A 25,690-nucleotide genomic window follows, 5' to 3' on the forward strand; every position below is an offset into this window, starting at 1 on the left:
ATGGGCTGACGAGAGACAGAGAGCGAGAAGGCTTTGTCCAAGTACGAGTATTCAGTTGGATGCTTACGGGAATGCTCCGGGCAGGATTCCGGTTACATTGTGCTCGGCCAGAACCGGACTGCCTGTTCAAGATGAAGTCTTTCACTTAGTGACTGATTTGATTTGGTATGGGTTTGATATCCATTGAAGAGAGGCACGATCATTTCGAGGTTGCGCCACCACCAATATCATAACTACATGTGCCTCTACCTCCAAACCCATTCATCACAATGTATTATTGTTTTAGACGAGATGGGATGGATGCAAAATAATATCATCCCAACTATTGAAACGGCTGCTAGCCCCAAGCACAGACTCGCCTTCACTCCAGCCCAGGCTGCAAGAGAGGTCTCCATCCTTGTGCCAGTAGTTCCGCATGGCCGGTATTGTATCCAGTGGCCAGGGCCTGCTTCTCCCCTTGCATCAGGGCTGCAGCGGCTGCAACTCCGATGTCTCTCTTTTCCCTCCACTATTCCATTAGACTGCGGTTCCGGCAGCACCCCCTGACAGAAATGCATCTTGTTTGCTTTTTATTCTCCCCCCGCGGCTTAAAGTAAAAAAGAAAGCAATAGAGAAAATTTTCACAAGAGCCCCTCGTGTTTCTTCTCTTGTGAGACGGAACCAGCGCGAAGTGACCCGTGCGAGAGACGCCCCGGGGAATCATCCCGCCGCATGTCTGAGCTGCATGTCATCGGGGGGTCCTGGGGGGAAGCGTTCCAAGCTGACAATATCAAAGGCCATCCCACCGTTGCACAAGGCGCTTCAGGTGTGTACAGTACTCGTACCTGGGGAGCTTGAGCATTGCATTGCACAGTACACTCGTGCGTGGTGTGCCTGCCTGGGCCTTTCCGCTGTGGCGTTGTTTAGGGACACTGACTTGTCATCCATCCTGTTGTGCCTGAGATGGTGGCGATTTTTCCCTTCACTTATTGCTGGTGGAGTGGGGATTTATAGGAGCGGGATCAGGAGCTTCGAAAGGCAGACAGACAGAACAAGCCGTGAGCAATGGCAGTTTCTGGCAAGGCTAGACTTGTTCGCCCCCCCTATCTTGCTTCTCCCGATCGAAGCTATCCCATGATTGTACCTGCAGCACGGAGTACTGCTCTTACACGTATCGTATAACCAGCACCAGCAGCTTCTTTCACAGGTAAAACAGACCTCCATCGAGTCATTCATCAGGAAGCAGTGGCCCGTTTGACAGCCGTCGGGCGCCGTTCTGCGTTGAAGGTGCCAGCCAAATCGCCATTGTGCCTTGTAACAGCCAGGTCAGCGTGGCAATGAAGCAGATACGTAGCTGGAAGCCTAGCATCGAGAAGCGCGGGAATCCATTTGATCAATCCTTTTTAGTGGAGTGGCCTCTACGTTGAGACTCCGGGATGGCCTGCCGACATGGGACGGGACATGAGCCCTGCCACTGAAATACCGTTGACATCGGTCTTGATACTACCAGGCGTTGTTCCGATGCCCCTATCTGGCTCCGGCGTCTTTTTTTTTTTGTCGTAGATCTGGTGTCTTGTGGCCTGAGCATTGGACTATGCGAGAGGTCGGCAGCTTTGGTCTCAATCTCACCAGTTGATAGGCCGATTCCGTGGGTTTTGCGTTATAGGCGCTTTCGCGTTGAGCGTGACGGATAGCCACTCATCTCGTATCAGATGCGAGCACTTTAGACGATGGAGAAGCCCATTTCAGGCGAGCCCCGAACATGCCTGTACCTGTTAATTACAAGGTAGCAGCAGGCAGTCTATCGCACCCGCACGTGTGTATCAATCTCGGTATTCGGGACATGGGCAGCGGTTAAACACGACCTTGTCGACTGTTGCAGTAAATTACGAGTATTGATGTCTGGTGCTTTTCAACCTTGTGGTTGGGTACATTGTGTCTGTTGTTTCCTGTGGGCATTTCACATGCTTGGGGAGGGACCTGGCGCATGGGCCTTTGATGAAACAAGCCCATGGTTAGAAGAGTATGCGGCATTATGATGGAATGTTTGCATAAACGAGACACAGTTTGGCGCAGTCCGTACGAATTATGCGGATTGCCATTGAGAGCTTTGGAACCATCCTCGGTGACATCATTCTACTGAAGTGCTCCAGTTGTAGGGTAGATCATCACCACTCATGCTTCAAGACGCCAATGCAAATGGCATGTATAGACTTCATGACTTGGATATCGAGTAGATTTAGTTTCCAAGAAGCATGTTAAAGGTTCTTTTGCGGTAAAATGTAAATTAAATCTTGTTGCGCCGCATGCACAACTCCTAAGCACTCGTAGCCTCCCGTTGGTTGGTGTAAGACTTCTCTTATCATTACAATATGCAACCATACTATAGGCATGGCAATGATATGAAGACGAACGATATCCATTGACGTATCACTAACATTCACTTGAATGTTTGATTGTAAAAAGACACAGAGAGCCAAGAATCAGCATTTAGGCACTTGGCCGTTTGTCTCCAGCGTGATCAACCTGCCCTTTGGTGAATGCAGCTTGTAGTGTCTCTCATATGCATTCACTGGCGAATATAGTTGCACCACCAATCTTAACTCTCCTCACCTGCATTCACCTGAGAGCTATTTCAACTTCAGATGAAAAGTGACGCAACAATTGGATGTCATGTGCATCTTCCTCACCTCGGATACTGGCCCGTTGACTCATTGTATTGAGCCAGCTGCAGCCAGCCGTTGATATAATAATGGCAGACCTATTATCGAGATATGCCAGCTGCCGTTTGCCAATCTGGATGCCTGAATTTGATGGTTTCTTGGTCACAAGGCAGAGCGAGGCACGATAGAAAGAGCGATTGTGGCCGACTTTGGCTCTTGCTGTGATTCAAGGCCGTGCCTATAAAGTACACTCTTCTCTTCTACCTCCGCCTCTCCTCTTCTTTCTTCTTCCAACCTTTGCACACTCCCCTTTCTCTTCTTCATACTAGGCTATTTTCTGAACTCTGCACAACTCTATCGTTTCCTTCCCTTCATAGTGCAGATCAAGAGAGTCGCTCGCGAACCATGGCCAACAGAAGGGAAAACGCCAATTTCAATTTGTGAGTTACCCGCCAACTCGTTTCCAGCCCATCTCCTTGCAGTCTTTTCTCCTTTTGATACAACTCTTTATTTAAGCCTCCACACCTCTCACCTCCTTGCTCACTCATATTAGAGGTGTAAATGCTGACTGATGTGTTCTAGGGCGAGCTTTCCAACGAGGTACGAATACGCAATCGAACTCCCGTCCCTTTCCCCATCACCTTGTATCACTTGAATTGACATATATCACCAGATTTCGATGCAAAGTCGGCGGAGAATGGAAGCCCCTCGAAGAATTTTCCAAGAATCAACAACGCCTCGCTCTAGGCAGCCAGACTGGCCGAACTCGCATCAATGCCGCCAACTCGGGAATGACTTGCCGAGAGCACTCGGCTGGCCAACGTACAGAGATGACATGCGAGTTGTGCGGCCTTGTTAAGCCTTTGTCTGAGTTCAGCGGCAATACCAAGAGAAGTGGTAGTATTGTATGTTGGCGCCCTCTCATCCCAGCGATACATTGCGTAGAAGCGAGCTGACCTGTCCAAAGAGCTGCAAGAGATGCACTGCTTGGGTTGAAACCCAGGAGCCAGAGGTTGTACCCGCGCCTCTTGAGACTGGCCACATCTCGATCGAAGAGGAGCGTGGAGAAGCGTGGCCCGCCAGGTTTATCGACAGCACTGATTTCTTCTCTGACGATGCCTATCCTCAGGTATGTAACTGTTTGGCCCATCGAATAGTCGCGCATACTGACTACACACTAGGCTCCTGTCACTGGATATTCATCTCTTGGCTTAGAAGATGGCGAAGTAGCCTCCATTATGGACGGAAGTGCTCCTTCCGAGTACTCTGCCTCCGAGGCATCGTCGAGCCGGGCACTCCCTCCCCATTTGCGAGGCTCCATTGGCCAAGACAGACACTCTATGGCCTCTTCGACTGACGGACGGAGTGCGTCCAACAAGTCCTCGTTTGTGCAGCACCTGCCTCCTCATTTAAGGCCTCTAGTGCAGCAAGGCCTCTCCATGGACGCTCCGTCCGACGCCGCAAGTAGCGAATTCGGTGGAAACCCAAGCAGCATTTCGACAGCTACAACAGCGAGGGAGGCACGATTCGAGAAGAAAGCGCGTTGGGTGTCTTTTAATGCTTGGGATCCAAATGGAATACAACATCGAGGCTTCAGATCGACCACGGAAAGCTCAGCCATAGGAACCTCGGAGGCGGATGAGGAAGAAGACAGTTTGCCAAACCCGCCAAGCCAGGCCAAAGGCAAATGGCCAAAAGTTGTACGTAATTTTGCACCCTCACATCATACCTGATCTGTCAACTGACCATGTCCTAGGTACGCATGTCCCAGCAGGAGTTGCGCCAGGTCGGCACGAACCACCATGTTGCGGCTCGAGATCCCGGCCCTGTGAATCATCGCCCAGTGCAGCATGACACGACCAAGTGCTGTGAGCCGGACGATGAAGATGGAGAGGATTACTAGTGTAGGCGCGTGGAGATTGATATTGGCCCTGAGGAAGACGTCTTTTGCTTTTGATTCTTGCATTTTGTTCATTTCAGTTTAGCTATGAGCCCATATCGGGGAGACACGCCACGCCGAGGAGATATTCGCAATGGTTTTCAGATTTAGTCTAAAAATTGATGATGTGGATGATATACATTTCGTTTCCACTCCCAGCATCCAAACGACGGCTGAAGAGCCTCTGCCTGGTGGATGTTGTAAAAAATGCATCCCAGTCCCGTTCCTTAATCGCCAACACCCGACGACCTACATATGCTGTTGCAAGCATCCCAAATTGTACTTTACACTTGTACATCAAAACACGTCTCCTTTTTTGCCTATTCCTCTGTGTTTGAAGCACTTCTTAAGGCTCCCCTTCCACTGAAAAGAAGCCCCTTTGATGTGGTTAAGGATAAAAAGTCCTCCGTGAAAATCCTAACATTGTTTTTGATGTTGTCCTGTCATATCCAATATAATAAACATGATGATTCATGAGATGGCCTCTCTCATAGTCTGAGAGAAGCCGTGAGTTTGTTGTTGCAACCTTGTGTGGTTGCTAGTGGTATGCTTTGTAGATTCTACAATGCTTTGTAAAATAGTGATACTGGCTTCTTCTTCACCACACTGTGCATATAGCCGTTTTTCGTGTTGTTATGCTCTTTTTTTGTGTTGTTAAATGTATTCGTGTTTTTTCTTCTTCCTTTTCTTACAACTGCTTGTCGTCCTTGTGGAGGAAGCTGCTCGGAGGCGCATTCACCACCGCCTCTGCGTCCCCGACCTGTCGGCGCTCAGTGACCTCGCGCTTGCTGTTGCTCTTGAGCTTGCTGCGGATGCTGAGGGCCGAGGGGGTTTTAGCGTGGGCGGTGCTTAATTGCTATTGGAGGGGTTCTGAGGAGGAGGAGAGGCGGTTGAGGTGGAGGTAGACGTCGGTGCCGTAGCTAGAGAGAGAATAGGAGTCAGTACTGGAGTATTGCAAGAGTAGGGATGCAGCGGTTAGGGAGTTTCAATGGGGAGAGAGAAGGACTGAGTTTCCCCGTCTAAGTGAAAGGAAAACGTACCCTTCCATGCTAATGAGTTTCAAGTCGCCGCCAAAATAGCGGGCGTACAGTCTTGAGATGGGCAGACCGTATCCGAAGCCGGCCATAGGGGCCTTAAAATCACTCTTGTCAAAGTCCGGGTCGAGGTTGGGCGTTCTGTCGACGGTGGTGTACATGTAGGTCCAGACGAGGGGGATGGCGCTGCGGGGGATGCCGCCGCCCTCGTCGGAGATCTTGATGGTGATGTCTTCCTTGCCCTCGGCGACGATGACCTTTGTGACGGGGAACTCCTGCTTGTCCATGCCGTGGGTCTCGACGACGGCGCGCAGCGAGTTCTTGAGCGTCTCGAAGAGCATGTGCGACAGGTGACCCGGGACGTACATGAAGTCGAGGTTGGGGTTGCAGACGAGCTGGATGCGGGGCGCCTCGAACAGGCCGTAGTGGTCCTCACAGACGAAGCGGGCGTTCTCAATGGCCTCCTGGGCTAGCTCCTTGACGTTTGTCTTTGTGCAGATGACGCCGACGTAGGTTGGGTCGCGGTGGTGGCTCTGGTCCGTCAGGGCAATGTGCTGGCCGATGAGCATGCGGATGCCGATGCGCGACATGTAGAAGCGGTCGAGGAAGGACTGGATGTTGGAGTCGATCTGCATGCGCTGGCGCCGCCGCTTGTACTCGAGGATGCCCTGGGCCATGGTGGTGACGACGCTGTCGTGCCGCCGCTTGATCTTGTGCAGGCATTGGGCGAACTTTTGGTTGTAGAGCTGCAGCTCGGGCGGCCAGTCGCCCGTGTCGTCGACCGTGGCAAAGTATCTCCGCGCAACGGACCGGGCCTTGCCGTGGCCGTTTGATGATGTGCTGTGGCCATTGCCGTTGCTGTGGCCGTTGCCGTTGAGTTGCAGGCGGCCCCAGCCCGAGGCCTCACCCTCGTCGATGGACGGGTTCGGCGTCGACTCGGAGAGCTGCGCATAGCCGCCGCGGCTGCCAAACTTGGCGGGTTTCATGAGGCGCTCCTTGATGTCTTTGGCGAGGCGCGGCCGAGGGAGCTGGGTGATTTCCTGTTGAGGGGAGGGAGGGGTTAGTTTGGGGATATTCATGGATAGCTAACATTTGCTCGTCATGTCATGGGCTTGTGACGTACCTCAAAGGACTGGGCATACCAGTCCTTGACCTTTTTCACAGAGGGCATGTCGTTGAGGCCGTCAGGCAGCGTCTCCAGCTCCTCGACGCGGTGCGCCAGGCGGATTGGCAGCTCCTCGGCCAGGAATTGTGAGGCGCGGAAGAGGGTTCCTAGAGAGGGCCATGATGTCAGCGTCTCTCGCCATGCACTTGCTTGCTGTTGGTTCCATATTCTTGTTTTCCCGCTCTTGTTTTCTCTTTGCTTTTCTTTTCCCTTTTCACAGAATCGGCGCGCGCAGCAGCCAATTCATCTGCCACAACTCACCTGTGGACGGCTTATCGCCAAACTGCACCATCTGGCGCAAGCTCACGCCAGTTGCCGGGAACCTGGCGTAGTGCCGGATGGTGTCCATCAGGGTCTCGGACGCCCGCCATGACATGATGGGCGCTCGTCCCCCAGAAAGGGTAGAGGTAGAGGTGGGATTGTTTGGGGCGAGATTGGAGGAGTTTGCGCACTCCCGCAGCGGTCAATGGCGGTTCGAGACGAGGCAGCGCGGGCGGGAGGGAGGCAGAGAGAGGCGATGGGAGGAGCCGAACGAAGGTGGGATTATTACGGAGGATTGGACAGGCGAATAGTCAGACAAGCAAGACAGTGCAAAGGCCCGGCGCAAGGGAGGAACAGAACCAGCACAGGATAAGCTGAGGGGCTCAAAAAAAGAAGATTGAACTTCAGCTGCTTAGACCAGTCTCGTCATCGGCACATGTAAGATGAGAAATTGGGATGATTAAAGCAGGTCGAGGCGCTTCTGACTCAAAAAGTGGCGAGCGATTGCGGCCCCGCGGAAGCTGCTAAGGTTAAATGGTTGTAGCCGAGGATGTGTCGGACGGAGCATCGAGAGCCGGAGCACATCAAGCTTGGGGATCTGGGCCGGGCATTTGCGGCACGTGGGCATTTATATGTTTTTTTTTCCTCTTCACCTGGAAATTGAATCTCTAACAATTTAGTTTCGTCCAGGGGATGGGATGGGGGTCCTCCCCTCTTCTCAGCAAAACAAGAGCCTCTTGACGATGTGACGTCGTGGTCATGCTTCAATGCTCGTGCTCATGCCCATCACAGTCGCGTGAACGGAGCTCACCCAGAAACGGCGGGTTTCGGGGTCCGGGTGCCCCCACTCTGGGCAAACGGCGGTGGTGGCTAGGGGGGATTCATCCAGCTGTTAGTGGACGAGGGGCTCGCTGGGCTGGTGAGTTAGGGGGGGCACTCACCTGGACTTTGCCGGCGGTCCAGGCGGCTAATACGCTATACGGAGCCCGTACTGTCAAAATCCGTATCGATTGAAGCTCAAGACAGAGAGCTGAGTCTTGATGGATTCAATTGCGCTTCCATGGTTGAATCGTCACTCCATCCCATGGATCCTAGGCAAGATAAGATAGGGGACTGGGGGGCAAAACATCTCGATCAATGCCACTTCTCATGTCATGGCTGGAGCCACAATCCACCGGCCATCAGCCAATGCAGCGGCACTTGCATCGTATCTCATCTCGTCTGGCTCCCCTTTACGCTGCGTCTATGTAGGTACTACATCGTAGCAGGGATCAGCAACGTTGACAACCAAAACAACAACTGTGTACGGGCTATTGCTGTTGTTGTCTGTCGTCTGCCTTCAAGTATTCTGCACGACCGTCAATAACCGTTTATTACGCAATTCTTCCACTGCCTCGGGCTGAGGGATCGAGTTCTTCCAACTGCCGCCACGGACAAACGGGAGAGCCCGCACATGCAGTTGGGTGACATCTCAAGTGCCTGGTGTATTGACAGCTGCCAGGTACCTTGCCCAGTACGCCTATCGCCCGTGCTAATTACATAAAATCGAGATGAAGCTGCATTAGGTACCCGGTTGTTGGGAAACTGCTTGCAACAATGGGATAGATAAAAATGGCATGACGTGAAGAAAAAAGCGAAGAAAAAAGAAAAAAACTTGCAACGGCTGGTCAGCCCACCAGTTCCATTGAATCTGCGTGCGCATTGATCGTATCTGGCGGCCCTTACCTCAGCTCCCGCCACCAGTAAGGGGGCATGTAGTCAGAATCCATGGCTCGGAGAATTAAATTTTCATTTATTCCTATTTTCTCTCTATTCGCATATCCCGCGTACCTTACGATCTGATCCGACCAGGCTCGGACGGCCATCCATCGTCATCTATCATAAATAGATCCAAGGGACTCCCCTTGCAGACACATGATTGTCGTCTGGAAGGTGGTATGGAACGAGAAGAAAGAATCTGCTGCAGGTGGCCAGTTGGACCAGATCGGATCCATATTTACAATGGATGTTGATATCTTGGTTCGGCCTTACTGTATGCGTGGCCGAAAGCATCAATTACATTAGCTGGTGCTATTACTAACCTCTGGGCGGCTGGTATGAAGCTCTCAGCTATGGTTTCTGTTAGTACTCGTATTAGTCGACTAATACCGCTATTGAAGCTATCTCATTGGACGACGGATCATTCATTCCCCGATGCACGACAGCGGTGCTAATGTAAGTTTGTACGAAGCAGGCGTCGACATCAGCACCAGCATAAGCCATCCGCCTCTGCCGCAGTGCAGCGACAAACAAACAAGCGGTGTTGAGAGTTGAGCCAAGGCAAGGCAAGGCAAGGCACCAAGGGTCTACAAGTCCCCAATCCGTTACTCGTTACGCTCGAGCTACTGCACCGTCATTCTCCATTCTCCACGGTGGCCCAGGGGAGGCGGTCTCTAGTCGCGCCTGTTCCGTCTGCAAAGGCTTCGCTTCCATGTGCGGGCATAGGGGGGCCTTCATGCGGCCACCTGCTGCGACACGACATCACTTGAAGATGCCCCATTTTCGATAAGGGGAGGGGGAGGGGGAGGGGCGTCGGTGTAGAATCGACTGTTTTTAACGGTCTCTCGAAGTGGTGATTGCGATGTATGTAAGAATCGACGCTCGTTGGAATACAGCCCGACGGCTGAGCGTTTGGGTGGTATGTGTACCCAACTCATACAACTCATAAGACAACTGCTGCCGATACGAGCAAGGGCAGGGAAAAGGTACAGTGCCATCAGCCATGATTTCCGCAATCTTGAACCAATTAATGGCACACACGGGCACTAAGCCCCTCGCATGGCATCGCGATGAATGGCTGATGGACTGCATGGTGGCTTGGGCGAGCGGCTCGCCTCGTCCAGTCAGGGGCGGCCAGCTTTTGCAGACCGGATTTCTAATGGACTCGCGCTGTTTGTGTGTGTTTGCGTATGTCTGTGTGTGTGTGCCTGTGAGTACATGTAAGCATCACGTATCATGTATCATCTATCGACCTTGTACCCAAGGCCACGATAATGTCCATGCTGGTGCTTTTCCTAGGCCGCAAAAGACGCTTCTTGAGGGGAACCCGGTACATGTAGAGGTAGAGAAGAAGAAAATAGGGTGGCGGGCAGATCAGACGGACGGCGTGCTGGTGCCTATCGATTTCTTAGTCCTTTCCGTGTTCATCATCTTTTTCCATTCACGCTTCTCCTTTTTTCTGGTTTCCCTTTCAATCTCTTTTCTGCCATTGTGCTTCATCCGTCGTTATAAAGCCGGTGATTCTTCACCAGCACAGCACCATCATCATCAGTCTTACGCCAACATGCCTACATATGCTACAGACACGTCCAAGGCGCTGCTTTAATGCAATGCATGCAAACGTCACATGGCTGCCTCTTGTCTCTGCCTCTGCTTCGGTATCGGTCCAACCAAGCGTCATCATGTTGCTTATGAAGCAGCCTGCCAATGGCCGAGCCGAACATCTCCAGTCCAGTCCAGCCCAGGCACTGCATTGGATCAAATCACGGCCACACCCACGACTTTGCCGTCTAATGCGAATGAGCGATTATAGGCGCCTCGAGCTGGCCTCTCATCGTCCGACGTGTGGCGCGAGTGGCGGTGCGAACCGGTTGCGAACCAGTCCGAGCGCGAAACCTGGCAGCGCAGCTTAATTAATTTGGCTTTGGGTTTGGCCGGGGAAAACCTAAGACTGGGACTAAGAGCAAAGTAACACACACAAAAACATGGAGTGATGACTTGTCAAATCCCGGCCAAAGTTTGTCGTGTTCCAAGGGTTGGTGTTGTGCTCGGAGCTACGGGGCCCCATTGATCCGCCCACCACAACAGCCCAGGCGCTGACAACTGCTGTACTGGTACTACTGGCACTGCTGGACTGCCGCTCAGGTACTGGACCTGCACCAGCCAATGCCAGCCAAACTCGTCCCCCAAAATCCTGCTGCCACTCTTCCATAATAAGGGAGAGGCTAAGGGCAAGGTAGTCACCGAACCGCCAGCTTTTGGGCTTTGCCAATGGGCTTTCCATCTTCATCCTCATCGCCATCGTCCACCGCCGCGCCCCTCGATTCCGACCAGTTTCTGCACCTGCGCCCGTCTGGCGTCCCGGTGACGCGTGCCGAGGGGAGCGCCGACAATTAAGGAAGAAAGAAAAAGAACAAGGAGAGGGGGCTTCGAACAGCGCGGGACACCGACAGACAGCAAAGACAGACAGCAGGACGTGGGTTTTGCCGCCTGATTGAATATCCCCTTTCTCCTCTCGCATTTTCCATTTTTGATCGTGTTTTCGGGCGTCGTTGGGACGGCAGAGTCGAGCAAGTCCAATCTCGAGAGTCAAGTCAGTCACCAGAGAGAGAGAGTCATCGCACCACGCCATACCGCACCACAGCCAATTCATCACCAACATCACCATCGCAATGGGTCGACGGGACAACGACGACGACAAGCCCACCGGCCTCGAGGCCCTGCGGCGACGCAGCTCCAGCAATCGCACCAGCCCCAGCGGATTGAGTCGCAGAATCAGCAGCCAGAGCACCCGCACCACCAGCAGCACCACCAGGCGAGAAAGCCTCGCCGGGTCCGAGACGCCGCCGCCGCTCATGCGGTCCAGCCCCAGCGTCGGCTCCTCCAGCTACGGGTTTTCGGCGGGAAGCAGCGTGCTGAGCCCCCTGCGAAGGGAGGTTGACTTTACTCGCAGCCGTGATGGAGGCGACATTAGGGCCGGCAAGCTGGAGCTGGCTAGGCGCTTGAGCATGCTCGCCCAGCGCCTGACGTACGGCGACAGCATGGAGGAGCTGGTCGCGCTCGACAGCCAAGTCAATCAGATTGAGCAGGCTCTGGGTGGCGGCATCAGCCCGAGCGTCTATGGGAGCCCGCCGCTGTCGCGAAAGACCCGGCCGCTGAGTCTGGAGACGCCTGTCCGCAAGAACAGGCACAGTGACATGGACGGCAGCGCCATTTTCAGCTCACCGTCGTCTCTCTTCCGAAACCGCTTTGCCGACCAATTGTCCCCCACTCCCTCATCCCCTATGATGCGTCACGATGAATCGGAGGAGGAGGAGGATGCTCCCCCGCCCAAGAAGGGAATAACGGCGGTGCAAGCCAACAAGATCATTGGCGAGTTGGTCAAGCTGAATGAAGAGCTGGAAAACACCGTCACCAATCTCAAAGCCCGCCAAGAAGAGTCGGAAGTGAGTAGCCTTTTTTCATTTCACTTTATTTCATTTCATTTCATTTTTTATTTCACTTTCATCACTACCAATGTTCTCATTCAATTCATCTGCATGGTATCGCTAACAGACATTTTGTGCAGCACATTCATAGATTGTTAGTGGATCGTGCTGAGCAGGCTGCCCAACGCATCATTCTTCTCCAGAACCGCATCCAGTATTTGTAAGTGGTCTCTTCCATTCTTATCCTCGCCTCCATCTTTTACATGATTGCAAACCCCTTTCATCACCTTCTTGCGTCAGTTTACTTACACTCTGACAGGGAAGAAGAGCTACTCGCGAATGATGACGAACTGACGCATCTCCGCGTCTGCCTCAAAGCAGTCGAGATCCAGCTCCCGCCACACCCAGACAAAGAACTGCAGCGATGCTTTGCCGTTTTCAAAGAAGGCTACAGGGCTATTAAGAAGAAGCGCGCCATGCGATCTAATATGGTTAGCTACTTGGGTTACGATTCTTCAATAGCTGCCTCTTCGTCAGCGAGATCAGCGAGATGACCGACGCCGACGACCGCGTGAGCATGAATGTTTTTTTACACCACTGCCGCGGCTGCCGGTGGGACTGGAGTCGCCCGCCATAGGAGCATTACGGGATAAACGATGTCGAGGAGGAATTTTTACGACGATATGCACGGCAACGGTGTTTTATTGGATGAAACGGAATGATACATGGGGGAAACGACGGCGCTCTTCCACCACGCCATGATTCACGAAACCTTTTTCTTTCCTTTCTGGTTCACGCATCTATTTTTGCCTTGACCGATTGATTATTTCCCCTGTCTCTTTTTTTCTCTTTTGTGCAGGGAAATTCGACAAACCGAAAAAAATCAGAAAATCACGATGCCCCATCTTTTCGACTGGGCATCAACGCATTTACCCCGTGGCCCAAGCAAAGCGAGCGAGCATACAACGAGCATACAGACTGATTGAATTGCGATCCATTCTTTGATCCATTCTCCTTTTTTTATTTGCGGATATCTCCCCGGAAGAATGCAAAATCGATGGGAGTCTTAAGTTTTACGGATGAAACACAACAAAAAGTATCACACGAGCGATATCTCGATGCGCCGTCCTTCGTTTCTTCTTCTTTTCTTGCTTCCACCACTCAAGATCGACTTTTCCTTTGGAGCGATTAGTGAGATTTCTTACATCTCTATCATTTTCTTATTACTATTTCTACATTCTTTTTCTGGTTGAGGGGGCTCACCTTGGCTGTACTATTAGCAGTCATGGTGAGCGTTTCCTCGACTTGATGAAAAGTAGCACAAATTGGGCAGGCATAGTGATGGGCGCAAGGCTGTTTATTCCCAAGGTCGTTTTTGCTTTTTTATTTTTTCTTCCCCGTATTATCATTTTTATTTTTGTATCTAGTGCGGCTTGTGCTTTTTGGTCTTTTTCTTTTTTATTATTACTACACATGGGCTACGCATCAACAAAGTGTTTGTGTCTGCGGGCAGAATATGAAATTTTCTTATTCTTTTTCTTTTTTTGCGGCGGTTTTATAAGTCGTTTTTTACATATTACGCATCCACACATATTTGCTGAGGATTCTTTTTGTGAACTTTATCTTTATTTTTTGGGTAGAGTGGTAGGGAAATGGGGATGAATGAGAAATTTAATTACGTCGTACTTTATGAGAGTTCGTTGTTGCAAGGAAGTAAACGGTGGGAGAAGGGATTTTTAGTAGAGGAATGAAGAAGGTTGAATGAAAATGGGGGAGAAAAAGCAGCTTTAGAGTATCCGAATATCGGAAATTTCCAGTTGAATTTTCATATTGTTTTTTTTTACGTTTTTTGGCTAATTATACCTATCTAACTAAGTGAATAAGACCATGGCTATTTGGATGCTTATTTCAATCTTTGAGCCTGTCCGTCCGTGAGATACCCGATGTTTGTTTGTGAACTGATCAATCTCTCTTACACACACTCGCCTGTCATTAATTACCAGGCTATTCATGTCGCTTCTTCTCCCCTTTCTTCCCCCCTCCCCCTTTCCTGATATCAAATCTCGCTTCATGAGTTTCTTCATAACAAAGGAAAAATAAAATAATATATAAAAATTAGTTGCTTCCCCTTCTCTCTCTCTCTCTTCGCCTCTCAGAAGCATACCGCCCCTCCGTCGAGTCCGGGCTCGAGGCCCTATATCTTCGACTCTTATGATGCCGGCGCGGGGACCTTTCTCTCTCAGACCGGCGAGAGGATCTATCTGAGGTGCGATGGCGGGACTCTCTATCGCGCGAACGAGAGGAGCGGTGCTTGGAGGACGATGATGAGCCAGAGGAAGAGGAGGAGGTTGATTGCTGGTCGTGCGCGGGCTTTACGTCCACAGGCGCTGCGGAGGAGACGGTTGAGAAGGAGGATGTGGGTGAGGCGGGGGAGGATGGGTATATTAGTGAAGATGGGCGGAGGCGGGTCTGGTCGAGGATGTAGGAGGCGTCTTTGTGGCGGCGGGTGTCTTCTTTGAGGGCCTTGCTTGCTGCGGGAGGGAGTTGGTGGATGGAGGAGGGGATGCTGGGGGAGTATGAAGCGTGGACCGCCGGAGGATGAGAAGAAGAAGAAGAAGCAGCAACGGTCTCAGGGGGCACGATGACGGCAGTAATGGTGTTCCACTCTGCAAACGACGAAGCCAAGAGATCAAACACCCTAGGATGTCCCCGTTCGGGGAACAACTCCCGAGGAAGCTCTCGGGGGAGAAGTCTCTCGGCGGCGGAAAGACGCTGGTGCCTGTCGTCTGCGATAAGGGGAATGTCCGCGAGGACGAGGTCGAGCCGTTTGGCCTCGCGGTCGGGAAAGGCGCGGATCATGAGGGTCATCCAGTCCTGGAAGCCGGCCGGGGTGAGGGCCGGGATGCAAGGCTTGGAGTCGATGGAGGGTTGAACGAGGTGGTGCTCGCAGCGGAGGTCGGAGAAGAGGAAGGAGATGCCGCGGAGGGATTTGTGGTAGCGAGTGTCGAAGACGCCTGTTTGGGAGGGAGAAGAGTTAGTTTTGGGGGGTTTGAGATGAGGAGGGTGAGGATGAGAAAGGGGGATGAGGATGACGTACGTTGGAAGGGAAAGAATTCGTTGTCGAGCTTGTAGCGGGAGTAGAATTTCAACAGCTTGTCTGGGGTGATGACGAGGGAGTCTGTTGGAGAATACTCGGCAATCTACAGATTCATCTGTGTTAACATCGTGGACAAGGAAGAAAGGGGGGAGAAGTGTCAATGGCTTACAATGTGGTTTGCCAGACCGCGGAGGAACCGGCCCAAAGCAGGCGTCGGCTCATCCCTCTCATTGAACAGCAACGCCCATGAAGGCCCCTGTCTCTCAGGCGCAGGACCCCTCAAGTGCGTAGGCAAGGAGTGAGTCCGATGCAGCTCTGGTTCGGGTTCCAGCTCTGGTTCAGGTTCAGGAGGCTCAGTGACGACCTCATAGTGGATGACTGGCGGCTGCTTCTCTGCGAAGCGGACGGTTGGACGCGGGGTGGGAGAGTCTGATGAGACGGAGCTTGGAGGGGTGGGAAGGGAGTCTTTGGATGAGGAGGATGAGGAAGAGTCATCGGAGGAGTTGGAGAGTTGGGATTCAGTGCGGGTGAGAGGTTGGGTGTCGTCGATGGAGACTGTTGGGGTGAAGCCGTACTCAAAATCTGATGGTTCGTCTTCGTCTTCGGGGTAGTCTTCTACTGTGGGCTGATATCGCTTCATATCCTCTTTTGATGAAGACTCGTCGGATGGAGACTGTGATGAGTGGTGGCTGTCATCTGAGACTGAGGCATCGTCGCCGTGGTCTGCTCCATCATTGACTATACACATCATAAAATCGTTAGAATATTGAACATTCATCTCACAACATTCTCATAAGAAGTGGTTCAAACTTACGTTCTCCCTTGACCTTGGCCACCAACTCATCCAACCACCGCGAATTCCACTCCTCCATGGCAAGTCCTCTAACGACATCCTCGACCTGCTTGTCCTTCATGTCGCTCTGTGAAGGTGAAGATGGAGTCTCGGCCTTGGTCATGACGTGTGACAGCACAGACTTGATGATATCCCTGTATGGAAACGACGAAGACGACGAGGATCTTGACGAGTGTCCTCTCCGGGAGGCATCGTCTTTATCTTTCTCGCGACGGCTGTCTCTGTCTCTTCGGTGCCGTGATGAGCTCGAGGGCATGGATGCACTGTCGAGCGTCTCGTCACCGCTGCGCGGCGTTGGCGAGGCTGTGTTTCCGTGTGCCGACGGCAGATGGCCGTGTAAGACGGTGGTCTCGGCAGTCATTGTTTAACGGCAACACGGCAGATTTGTGTATTTTTTTAAACCAAAAAAAAATCTCCTTTGGCACGTCCACAACAGCAATTGGAGTTACCGTGCCCGGGAAACGTAGATTTTATGTCTCCGGTTTATCGCGTGATGCCGGTTGGTTGATGTTGTTTATCGTGAAGGTTGTGAGGTGTGAGAAGAGTTCTGTGAGATGGCGAGGAAGTGGCAAGATGAAGAGGAGGAACACAGCGTATTAAGAGGCAAAAGAGTTGTGTTGCGTGTTTTTGGCTTGTGAGAGATGAGAGATGATTGACAGGTTTTGAGAGGGAAGGTTATGAGGTTATGAGTATTTTCAGCTCTGAGGCTTACACAAAAAGGCACGGGGATGCACAAACACAAGCACAAAGCACAAAGGGGTGTGTGTGGAAGGACAACGGGAAATTATATGAATTGATGAAGTGTCAAAAAAAAAAATCAGATCAGGGTCCTCAACGGAAAGGGGCAGTGAAGAGAAAAAAAAAAGCGCTGGTGGAGGGGGACGAGAATCCAAGGCGGCAACAAGGACGAGGGAGGCACAACATGATGACATCGCGGACCTCTCATACCAGATTACGGCTATTTTTGCTTGGTGGGCTCGGCGCGAAAAACCGACGCCTGTTAATGCTATGGCTATCTGCGAGTACCTACTTGCTGCTGCTACTGTGCTGCCCACCCCTGGCCATTGGGGGGGAATGGAACAAGTGGACAGAGAACCCGGTTTGGTGCTTTGGCCACTTGGGTTTCGCTCGACATACGTGGTCCCCAGGCTTGGGTTGTTATTTTCCCGTATTGAGACAAGGTAAAAGGAACAAGCACAAGCAAGGGTTTGAGGCGAATAATCCCAAAAAAGAATAGACACAAGAGCAACAGCAAGGAGCAGGGTTGGCTAAACAAGGTGTTACAGGGGTGGGCCTGTTTCTGGCAACGGGGAAGAAAAAAAGGCGTATCGCCGCGTTGCTTTTTGAGGTTGCCTTTTTTTTCTGTCTTTGCCTTTTCTTTGGGTGAGACAGGGGTGGGAACGGTGGACGGGGGTGAGGGACCCAGAAGATTTGCATCATGGGCTTTTGAAACGTGATGCGTGGAGGATCTGGGTTGGTTGGGCTGCTTCGTGGCGGGAGTTGGGCTGAGGTGCATGTGAGGTGATGTAAGTGACGAGAAATGCTTGATGAGTCAGGTGGAGAGAGCGGATTGATGGGGTTTGATAGGATCAATGCTGGGGACTTGTTTCAGGGCAGGATTATGTGCAGTGCTTGGATGGACGTGGACTGTTCTGTAGGTACATGATATTTGCTGTGTGTTATATCAGATCAGACCATGGGCCGGGCTGAGCTGTAGTATCTGATACTATGTATGTACCTGCGGATGTGAGTGAGTCGACGTGTGTAAGTGAGGGACACAAGACAGCTGTAAGGCATAAGGCAAGGCATGTAAGAATCACAGCAGCAACACAGCACAGCAACAACAGCTCAGTACAGCTCAGCACACGGCACGGCACAAAGAGAAAAGGATAGCCGGGATTTCCCCCTCCAATTGCTGCCTCCTCCTCCTCCTTCTCCTCGCATAATGAGAAAACACACACAATCCCGTGCTGTATGTAGAGCCCAGTAGCGAGAACGGGAATAGCTGCGTGTCCCGTCCACTCAAGGCCCTCGCCACATCTGCAAGCCTCACCACTGCTTGGCTCGCTCTTGGCCCCCTCTTCGTCTCTTCGTCTCTCCTCTCCCCCCTGCTGAGAGCGTCCAAGCGTCCTCGTTCGTTCAGTCCAAGCAGAGCAGAGGCCCAGCACTAGCTCCCAACCCGAGCCCAGCACCCTGTTTTTAGCTGGTGGAAAATGCAGCCGGTGTAACAATGAAGTAAGTCAGTCAGTCAGCCGGGCAAGTTCCTATTCCTATTACATACTATCACGAGTACGAAGGGCCTCCCTGCTATCAGGCCGTGGTTGTTTCCGTTCGGGTATTTTTCTACCGTAGTCTAGTGGCCTTTTGGGCTTTGGGTACGAACGGTGAGAGAATGAGCATTGACAAGGGTTTTGCTGGTTTGGGGACGAATGTCGTCATGGCGGTGGTTTGTTGCCTTGTTTTGGCACTTTTTGGCAGAGACGGCGCCTGTATAAGACGGGCTTAGTCTGTGATGGGCCTCCCCATGTTGACGTCCCGTATTCAGCACATTGGCATCATTGCGTACGAATTGGACGGATGATGTCGTTTATTTGGTCAATGCACATTAATGCACATCAATTGATGATGAATGCCCTGTGCTATGCCCTGCATAATTCCTACAGTTGCAGTAGCTGCAGTCAGACAGATAACCAGACAGCCAGACAACTAGCCAGCCAGACGGAGATAAAAGACAAGACATACCACTTACACGGCATCACTCACAACCCCCGTCATCCATGGATATCTTTTTGCACATCTTTTCCCCTCCTCAGCTAGCCACTTGTCAACCCAAACCAAACCCAAAAAGAACACCATCTATCAACTGCAGTAGCCCAAACTTCGCCTTCGTTCCATTTCGCATCAGCCCTCTTTTGCCTCCCTTTCTCTTTGCTTTGCCGATCGCCTCGTCCTCAGACGACCACGTATGTAGGACCGCTTCGCCATCTTCGTCTGTCGTTCCTTTCGGGCATCGGCGGTGCAGCCACCCGCTTTGCCGCTTTCCATTCCCCCCTTTCCCATCGTTCGTTCGTTCGCCCGGGCCGATGCACCACCCAGGAGCATGCCGCTGTAATCTTTCGTTCCAATGCGTGCATCGTTTCCGTGTCGAGATTGTCCTTGTGTTCTATGTATGTAAGATGGGTGATGCTAATGCTAATGCTAGTTAGTACGTACTGAATGTTGTATGTACGACTACGTGGTCCAGCCAACAAATGCCGATATGCCCTCTCAATTCCCCTTCTAAGTAGCTGTAGACCATACATAAGATGGGATGGGACATGCACATCACCAGAACATGAATGCAGGCATAATGCAGGACCAAAGAAGGGGGGCGAAAAACTACTCGCATTCGTATAGTACAGTTCATGCATCCCGTTCGCCCTGCAAGGAGAGACGCCAACGCCAACAAGAACCAAAGCTGCAAGCCATCACGCCGGCTTAAACCATCGTTTGTTTGCCAACAAGCCGAACAAATCAGTCACGCAGGCTCTCCCATGACAAATAATACAAGCCATCGGGATCAACAGTCTAATAATACAAGCCTCGGATCAACACTCTCGCGAGACAAGACAAGACAACAAGACCAGCGAATAAAAAGAGGGGCGGTGAAGCTACTGTAGTGGAGCTGGGACGATGGACAGCAAAAGTGAGGCTGTCTTGTGTGTGCTGCTTTGATTGGACACGCTGCTTTTGACTTGTTTGCCTCCCCTCCTCTTCCTAACCCCGACGATGCTGTATTATGTGATGAGATGGCAGATGCATGTGATATGCGTTATACAGCGAGGCGTGTTTTGGGAACAAGGGCTCCAAAGGCGAGGCAGGGCGATGCGGATGCCGATGCCAAGGGGTGGTTCAATGGATACCTGCAGATGTGGGAGATGCAGATGAGAATCAATCGATCGAACTGGAGAACCGCATGCAATGTTGACCAAGCTTTGTGGATGTAATGTAATGTGCCTGTGTCTAGCAGGATGTACATAGGCACCGTTCGTACAACCCGGCATGGACATGGCCGGTGCAAGTCATTCTCCCGTTTCCGTCTGCTGCTTTGTGAAAGAATTCCAAAGCACATCATCATATAAGAACCAGTCCCATGGAGAGGGACAAGATACGTAAGATGGAGAATACAAATAGTGAAAAAAAAGGAGAGACAGCCAGATTTCGAGATACTCCCCCAAATCATGCTATAGATAGAAAAGCAGTATACAGTAACCAACCCATCAATAGATAAAAAAAAACTCCGTACGCACACAAGCACACTCTTACAGCAACGACAAGTCACAATCATACCTTGTACAGCAAATCGAGGAACCCTGTGGCCAGATCAACCACGACCCCCTTGTTCGGCAGCGATCCCGCCACGCCGTACAGCGCAGCCGAGTCGCCCATGGCCTTGCCCTTTGCCCCCTTGCCCTCCACCAGCCGGACCCTCTCCTTCTCGCGCTCCTCCTCCACCACCGTCTCCAGGTCGCTGACCAGCCGCTCCCACACCTTGACAATGGGCATCGTCACGGCTACGTGGATGGCCGGCGGGCTCTGCAGGGCGTTGAGGTGCCAGCCCTTGGATGACATGCCGTCGGCAATGTCGTACACGTCCAGGTTCTTGGCCGAAAAGGCCACCACCGAGACGAGCGGCTTGCCCAGCACCTCGAGCTCGCTGCTCAGCACGGGGCCGTTCTGAATCGCCTCGGTAATCTTCTTGGTCGCCCCCACAATCTTGCCGCAGGCGTCCACGTATCCCGTCTCGCCCAGCCGCATCATGCTGGCCCAGCAACCGGCTATCAGCGCTCCAGGCCGTGATCCCGCCAGCCCAGGCGAGGCGTAGACGCCGCCGGCCCAGTCGGGCGAGACAAAGTACTGGTACGACCGCAGCTCGGCAGACCGGTACAGCACCGTCGAGCTGCCCTTGGGCGCGAAGCCGTACTTGTGCGTGTCGCAGCTGATGCTGGTGACGCCCTTGAGACGAAAGTCAAACGGCTGCGTCTCGAAGCCCGCCTTGTCGAGGCAGGCAATGACAAAGGACCCAAGGCAGCAATCCACATGCAGACAGAGCTTCTTGCGCAGCGCAAGCTTGCTCAGCGCCGAGATGTCGTCAATGATTCCGTGGGGGAAGTTGGGCGCGGAGCCCACCAGCAGCACCGTGTTGCGGTTGATGAGGCGGGCCACTCGGCGGACGTCTACTTGATACGTGGGAGCAGGGCAGTCTACGTAGTGAATCTTGATCTTGAAGTACTCGCCGGCCTTGCGGAAAGCCGTGTGCGCAGTAGCTGGCAGGATCCTATAAAAATTTTGGACATTAGTATTAGTAGTTTGCCTCCCGGTGGTGTACTTTGACAGGTTACGTTGAGTTACGTGTGGGAAACAAACAAAACACACGACTTACATCTCCGGCTCCGTAACTCCACGCTCGTTGTAAGCCCTTTGGCGCGCAGCCAGCACGGCCATGAGGATACTCTCGGTGCCGCCCGACGTCGTCACGCCGGCAGCACCAACCGGGGCATGAAACAGGTTGAGCACCATGCTCACAATCTCAGCCTCCATCTTGCGCACGCCCGGGAAAACATCCGGGTGGATGGGGTTGGCCACGGTAAACTTGCCAAACGCCTCCGTCTGCAGCTTCAGCAGGTCGCCCTCGCCGTGATACACGGCGCCAGAGACGTAGCCGTCCTCCCAGCGGGTGTGATCCATGTTTGCTAGCGAGTCGAGCTCGGCGCGCACGGCTTCGTCCGTCAAGCCCTCCTTGGGGAGCGACAGGTACTTTGTCTGGCCGGCCGGCACCAGCTTGTTGGACATTTTGTCGAGCGATTCCTTGACCTTTTTCTGCACCTGGCCGCGCACGCCCGGAGCGCGCAGGAAGTAGCCATAGAGGGTTCGTTCGACGTCGCGGTACAGCTCGAGGATGGCGCCGATGATGCCGCGGCCCTTGAGCTTCCACCAGAGGCGCCGGGTCCATCGGAGGACGAAGTAGAAAAAGATGATGTTTTTGAGGCTGTCGTGCAGGAAGCAGAGTGTCAGCGACAATCAATCCAATCCAATGCAATTGGCCTTCACAGCACAGTGAAATCATTGACTCACAGTTCGAGATTGAGCATGTTGAGCGACAGCGCCTGTTTCCGACGCTTGACGCTCTCCAGACTGCCGCGGAGGCTCTGCGGAATGCGCGAGCTGCCCGGCATCGTGGCGGTTGTTCTTCCTTATCGTCCTTTTTTCTTTTCCTTCTCTTGAATTGTCGACTTCCTCACAGGCGCATGCAATCGCTGGAGCAGCAGGTCAATTCCTCCAATCCAGCATTTCACCTGTTTAAAGAGGAGAATGAGAATGATGAATGGAACAGCAGCAGATAAGATGGAGGAGGAGGCAAGTTTTGGCTGTCTTGAGCAACAAAGTTGAAGCAACTTGCCACTAACACGAGCTACCTAAGACACAGGTACCATTACCGCGAATCTACTGCGGCAGAGTACTTGTATCTGGCACCACCTGATAAAACCACAGCCGTTCGAGCTATTCCACACATGATGCGTGCTTCCGGGAAAGAGCCAGCCTGCCACCTCGGCTTGCAACAACTAAAAACACAAAATACATGCGCTGGGCCAATGACATGCCTTCAAAGGTGCCAGATGGTGTCTTGATGGGGGTTAGCGTGGCGAGTGGGCGCACCTTCACATGTCTGGGCGGGGAAGGGCGCTAAACCGGGAGAGGAAGAGGGTGGAGGGCGTGAACCCGCGGACGCCGCGAATCCGGAGACGGAACCGGAGGAAATGATTGAATTGCAAGATAGAAATGGGTTGGACGACATGAGATGGTGGGAATTTTTGTGTTGTTGGGGCCGGAGTTTGAAGGATACGATGGGGTAATTGTTGTTGCCATTGGTGTATTGAAAATACCGCATTGTCAAGGATCGATAGTGCAGGCGTGAAAGTGAGCTTGCTCTTCTACTGTATCATCATCAGTGTCATCGAAATATTGGAGAATAGTGATTTGAGACTCGATCTTATCGAACAGGATAGCGGGGAACTGGCTAACCATGTTCATAGGATACCTTGCCTGCCGTATTGTATCGTAGTGCAATAGTTGGTCATGAATATTCCATTGCAATGCAAACGTCTGGTATGACTCTATATTACACTTACAGACAATCAACGTCAAGTCAACAACATCCTCTCGTGCCAAGAACATCATCCTCAACTGAGCACTTCCACTTGTTCATACTCCAAAACAGCTTACTAGGCAGTATTATATAAATAAATTATCAGAAAAATAAAATGAAAAAAGTAATAAAGTACTTTGCCTCCCCCAATGCCAACTATACTCGACACAAGACAAGAACAGAAAGACATAAATTCATCAGCGTAATACAAAAAAAGAAGCGTGCCCTTTTACTTTATATTTCCCATCCACCCCTGCCCCTCCCTTGTTACTTCCAAGTATATAGCCGTTCTCGTCTCCGTGATGTTCCAAGAGTAGCCGTCCTCGTCTCCGTGATGCTTCCAAGTATAGCCATCTTCGTCTTTTTGTGATACTTCCAAGTATAGCCGTCCTTCTTCATCTCGATAATACTCCAACTCGCTGGTCCCCCTCTCTATGTCAAGTTTTTGCCGATTTCACTTCCAAAAAAAGCCGTCAACGACGCAACAACGTTGTCAACCCAGATAAACGCCGTTCATATAGACTCCAGAGGATATATGCTCTCCGAACGAACGCCGGTTATTACGCAAGTGTTTTTTGTGTCCTTGCCGCCGCCGCCGTCGCCCGCCCTCCATATTTTCCCAGTGTTCGTTTTATATCTTTCTCTCTTTTCCCTTGTTTTTCTTCTTTTATTCTTTCGATATGCCCAAAGTCACCCTCCCGATCCGTCTTTCTCGCTTTTGCATGGTATGGTAGTGGTAGATTTGAGTAGCCTCTATTTCGCTCTCTCTTTCTAGCTCCTAAACGCCGAGCTCCACTTCTGGTAGTAGGTTGCCGACTCGGTCTCGCAGCTCAAGACACCCTCCTTGGTGCAGCCGTTGAACATGACAACAAAGTCGCCGTCTTGGTAGGCATCGCCTTTGTCGGTGCGCGTGTAAGGGCCGAGGATGCGTTGTGGCACGAGCGCCAGCTTCGAAAGGATGGTGGGGTGCCATTGGACAATGTGCTCCTGTAGTCTAGATTAGCTTTTGCTTCCCGTGTTTTTCTGCCTTTAGTTGATATCAAAACTCACCAGAGCGTGTCTCTCGGCCTTTTGGAAGTTGTAGCTTCGGTACAGAGGGTCCATCCACGTCTCGAGGAAAAACTTGCTCCATTGGCTGTTCCTCACCACGACGCTGCCGGCCACCAAGCCCGAGGTATCCTGGCTGACAACAAGATCGACCTCGTCTGCCCTCAGGTGCGAGAACGTCTTGATGATGCTGTCTGGTGGCACGACGGGATAGTTCTTGATCATCAGGCTCTCCAGCCTCCGCTGTCCTAGTAGATGCTCCTCCAATGACTTGTTCACGTCCATGATGTAGGCGTCCTGGTCGAGGTACCAAACGAACTTGCACTCGGGGAATTTGGCCAGCGCATGTCGCATAGCCATGAGCTTGGACCAGCTCTGCGGCGCTCCTTTGGTGTCGTAGTCGAAGGCTCTCACCACAAGTGCTTCATATCCTGTGATTCCTGCATGTCAGCGATGGACGAGTTGAGGTCTGGGTCTGAAAGAGTGAGGGGCTACCCACCATGCTTGGCGGCATACTGCTCGCGGTTCTCCTTGACCGTCTTCAGATAGGAATTGGGATACTGAGTCGGATCGATGACGGTCACAACGACGACGGGCGGCTGGCCAGAAGGCACGCGCTCATGATCGGGGCGCGGCACTCGGGGATTGGAGAAGAACCAAAGTACCGCAAACACGACGAACAGGCCAATGCCAATGGTCTTGATGCGACTCCTCCGCAGGCCAGGCAGCCTTGAGGATCGAGGCCGGAAGGGCGGCGGGTTGGAGCTCTTGCGGGAAGGATATGCGAAATGCATCTTGTCGTCTGGGCGAGTTTGTCTTTTGCCCCAAAGCGGCACGAGCTGAAGATGACTGGGGCGGGCTCAGCGGTATCGACTTGGCCAATTCAATTTCTCTTTTTCGTTCGTCTCTCTCCTCTCTCGTCTCCTCAAAGTCCTGCAAGGGTCGACAGCACCAAATCGCGCCGTGGTTGGAAGACGGAGGATGCGGGATGCAGCGGGTTAGGAGGAGCAAGTGCTTGTGCTTCTCCTGATCTGAGATCCTGAGGCCAGCTGTGCGACGGCCGATAAGCAGAAGCCAAGCGATTCCGTGAAAGGCCACAGCGAGCGATACGATTCGATCGTTAATTAATCAATCAAACGAGTGGCTGGCGATGAGTGCAAAGCAAAAGACGGGCCGCTGCGAAAGGCGTTCGCGCGCGGTGAGGCGATGGCGATCCCTAATCCTTATGCTTATGACATTTGTGGCCGTTCAATGGCTAGGGGTCTTTTTTTGGGTACCTT

The 25,690-nt window shown here is 52.2% G+C and overlaps 9 protein-coding genes across 9 annotated transcripts; 3 read left to right on the plus strand and 6 right to left on the minus strand.

Annotated features, from left to right (window-relative positions):
- Positions 1-954: 954 nt before the first annotated feature.
- V8C40DRAFT_237557 (uncharacterized protein) lies at positions 955-1,426 on the minus strand. Its single transcript, XM_083214265.1, has one exon. The coding sequence runs from the start codon at positions 1,213-1,215 to the stop codon at positions 988-990; it is 228 nt and encodes a 75-aa protein (XP_083076315.1). The 5' UTR covers positions 1,216-1,426; the 3' UTR covers positions 955-987.
- Positions 1,427-3,047: 1,621 nt separating this feature from the next.
- V8C40DRAFT_285393 (uncharacterized protein) lies at positions 3,048-5,192 on the plus strand (the record flags this gene model as incomplete). Its single annotated transcript, XM_083222363.1, has 6 exons — positions 3,048-3,082; positions 3,225-3,242; positions 3,316-3,547; positions 3,610-3,771; positions 3,824-4,342; positions 4,399-5,192. 6 exons carry the CDS (start codon positions 3,048-3,050, stop codon positions 4,543-4,545), a joined length of 1,113 nt encoding a protein of 370 aa, XP_083076316.1. The 3' UTR covers positions 4,546-5,192.
- Positions 5,193-7,593, minus strand: V8C40DRAFT_161607 (mitochondrial branched-chain alpha-ketoacid dehydrogenase kinase-domain-containing protein). Its single transcript, XM_083211474.1, has 4 exons — positions 7,042-7,593; positions 6,739-6,887; positions 5,622-6,655; positions 5,193-5,501 (listed from the first exon to the last, which is right to left on the minus strand). The coding sequence occupies exons 1-4, from the start codon at positions 7,154-7,156 to the stop codon at positions 5,438-5,440; spliced, it is 1,362 nt and encodes a 453-aa protein (XP_083076317.1). The 5' UTR covers positions 7,157-7,593; the 3' UTR covers positions 5,193-5,437.
- A 1,531-nt stretch (positions 7,594-9,124) lies between these two features.
- On the plus strand, positions 9,125-10,872 carry V8C40DRAFT_237566 (uncharacterized protein). Its single transcript, XM_083214266.1, has one exon. It carries the CDS (start codon positions 9,803-9,805, stop codon positions 10,403-10,405), a length of 603 nt encoding a protein of 200 aa, XP_083076318.1. The 5' UTR covers positions 9,125-9,802; the 3' UTR covers positions 10,406-10,872.
- A 66-nt stretch (positions 10,873-10,938) lies between these two features.
- Positions 10,939-13,158, plus strand: V8C40DRAFT_161586 (uncharacterized protein). The gene is made up of 3 exons (XM_083211473.1): positions 10,939-12,245; positions 12,368-12,447; positions 12,547-13,158. Exons 1-3 carry the CDS (start codon positions 11,472-11,474, stop codon positions 12,779-12,781), a joined length of 1,089 nt encoding a protein of 362 aa, XP_083076319.1. The 5' UTR covers positions 10,939-11,471; the 3' UTR covers positions 12,782-13,158.
- Positions 13,159-14,289: 1,131 nt separating this feature from the next.
- Positions 14,290-16,986, minus strand: V8C40DRAFT_237570 (uncharacterized protein). Its single transcript, XM_083214267.1, has 4 exons — positions 16,139-16,986; positions 15,494-16,062; positions 15,325-15,427; positions 14,290-15,241 (listed from the first exon to the last, which is right to left on the minus strand). Exons 1-4 carry the CDS (start codon positions 16,536-16,538, stop codon positions 14,343-14,345), a joined length of 1,971 nt encoding a protein of 656 aa, XP_083076320.1. The 5' UTR covers positions 16,539-16,986; the 3' UTR covers positions 14,290-14,342.
- Positions 16,987-17,143: 157 nt separating this feature from the next.
- On the minus strand, positions 17,144-17,799 carry V8C40DRAFT_161669 (uncharacterized protein). The gene has a single exon (XM_083211476.1). The coding sequence runs from the start codon at positions 17,691-17,693 to the stop codon at positions 17,217-17,219; it is 477 nt and encodes a 158-aa protein (XP_083076321.1). The 5' UTR covers positions 17,694-17,799; the 3' UTR covers positions 17,144-17,216.
- Positions 17,800-19,985: 2,186 nt separating this feature from the next.
- On the minus strand, positions 19,986-22,568 carry V8C40DRAFT_237576 (sphinganine-1-phosphate aldolase DPL1). The gene is made up of 3 exons (XM_083214268.1): positions 22,292-22,568; positions 21,600-22,205; positions 19,986-21,494 (listed from the first exon to the last, which is right to left on the minus strand). Exons 1-3 carry the CDS (start codon positions 22,390-22,392, stop codon positions 20,501-20,503), a joined length of 1,701 nt encoding a protein of 566 aa, XP_083076322.1. The 5' UTR covers positions 22,393-22,568; the 3' UTR covers positions 19,986-20,500.
- Positions 22,569-23,432: 864 nt separating this feature from the next.
- On the minus strand, positions 23,433-25,382 carry V8C40DRAFT_161662 (galactosyl transferase GMA12/MNN10 family-domain-containing protein). Its single transcript, XM_083211475.1, has 3 exons — positions 24,910-25,382; positions 24,414-24,841; positions 23,433-24,350 (listed from the first exon to the last, which is right to left on the minus strand). The coding sequence occupies exons 1-3, from the start codon at positions 25,202-25,204 to the stop codon at positions 24,135-24,137; spliced, it is 939 nt and encodes a 312-aa protein (XP_083076323.1). The 5' UTR covers positions 25,205-25,382; the 3' UTR covers positions 23,433-24,134.
- Between the last annotated feature and the right edge of the window lie 308 nt (positions 25,383-25,690).

Source organism: Trichoderma camerunense (genome assembly GCF_050948025.1).
Source record: "Trichoderma camerunense strain CBS 138272 chromosome Unknown V8C40scaffold_4, whole genome shotgun sequence".
In the NCBI taxonomy this organism is placed as follows: Eukaryota; Fungi; Ascomycota; class Sordariomycetes; order Hypocreales; family Hypocreaceae; genus Trichoderma; species Trichoderma camerunense.

What these genes read in the sequence shown, in the direction of transcription:
- V8C40DRAFT_237557 (XM_083214265.1), bottom strand. Translation starts at nt 1,215, where the DNA reads ATGAATGACTCGATGGAGGTCTGTTTTACCTGTGAAAGAAGCTGCTGG.
- V8C40DRAFT_161607 (XM_083211474.1), bottom strand. Translation starts at nt 7,156, where the DNA reads ATGTCATGGCGGGCGTCCGAGACCCTGATGGACACCATCCGGCACTAC. An exon ending in GGTATGCCCAGTCCTTTGAG is followed by an intron (nt 6,656 to 6,738) that starts GTACGTCACAAG and finishes TCCCCTCAACAG; the next exon opens with GAAATCACCCAGCTCCCTCG. An exon ending in AAACTCATTAGCATGGAAGG is followed by an intron (nt 5,502 to 5,621) that starts GTACGTTTTCCT and finishes TTCTCTCTCTAG; the next exon opens with CTACGGCACCGACGTCTACC.
- V8C40DRAFT_237566 (XM_083214266.1), top strand. Translation starts at nt 9,803, where the DNA reads ATGATTTCCGCAATCTTGAACCAATTAATGGCACACACGGGCACTAAG.
- V8C40DRAFT_161586 (XM_083211473.1), top strand. Translation starts at nt 11,472, where the DNA reads ATGGGTCGACGGGACAACGACGACGACAAGCCCACCGGCCTCGAGGCC. An exon ending in CCCGCCAAGAAGAGTCGGAA is followed by an intron (nt 12,246 to 12,367) that starts GTGAGTAGCCTT and finishes CATTTTGTGCAG; the next exon opens with CACATTCATAGATTGTTAGT. An exon ending in CAGAACCGCATCCAGTATTT is followed by an intron (nt 12,448 to 12,546) that starts GTAAGTGGTCTC and finishes ACACTCTGACAG; the next exon opens with GGAAGAAGAGCTACTCGCGA.
- V8C40DRAFT_237570 (XM_083214267.1), bottom strand. Translation starts at nt 16,538, where the DNA reads ATGACTGCCGAGACCACCGTCTTACACGGCCATCTGCCGTCGGCACAC. An exon ending in GGCCAAGGTCAAGGGAGAAC is followed by an intron (nt 16,063 to 16,138) that starts GTAAGTTTGAAC and finishes TGATGTGTATAG; the next exon opens with TCAATGATGGAGCAGACCAC. An exon ending in CGAATTCTTTCCCTTCCAAC is followed by an intron (nt 15,242 to 15,324) that starts GTACGTCATCCT and finishes CCTCCCAAACAG; the next exon opens with GCGTCTTCGACACTCGCTAC.
- V8C40DRAFT_161669 (XM_083211476.1), bottom strand. Translation starts at nt 17,693, where the DNA reads ATGCACCTCAGCCCAACTCCCGCCACGAAGCAGCCCAACCAACCCAGA.
- V8C40DRAFT_237576 (XM_083214268.1), bottom strand. Translation starts at nt 22,392, where the DNA reads ATGCCGGGCAGCTCGCGCATTCCGCAGAGCCTCCGCGGCAGTCTGGAG. An exon ending in AACATGCTCAATCTCGAACT is followed by an intron (nt 22,206 to 22,291) that starts GTGAGTCAATGA and finishes CCTGCACGACAG; the next exon opens with CCTCAAAAACATCATCTTTT. An exon ending in GGAGTTACGGAGCCGGAGAT is followed by an intron (nt 21,495 to 21,599) that starts GTAAGTCGTGTG and finishes AAATTTTTATAG; the next exon opens with GATCCTGCCAGCTACTGCGC.
- V8C40DRAFT_161662 (XM_083211475.1), bottom strand. Translation starts at nt 25,204, where the DNA reads ATGCATTTCGCATATCCTTCCCGCAAGAGCTCCAACCCGCCGCCCTTC. An exon ending in GCAGTATGCCGCCAAGCATG is followed by an intron (nt 24,842 to 24,909) that starts GTGGGTAGCCCC and finishes CAGGAATCACAG; the next exon opens with GATATGAAGCACTTGTGGTG. An exon ending in AGGCCGAGAGACACGCTCTG is followed by an intron (nt 24,351 to 24,413) that starts GTGAGTTTTGAT and finishes TCTAGACTACAG; the next exon opens with GAGCACATTGTCCAATGGCA.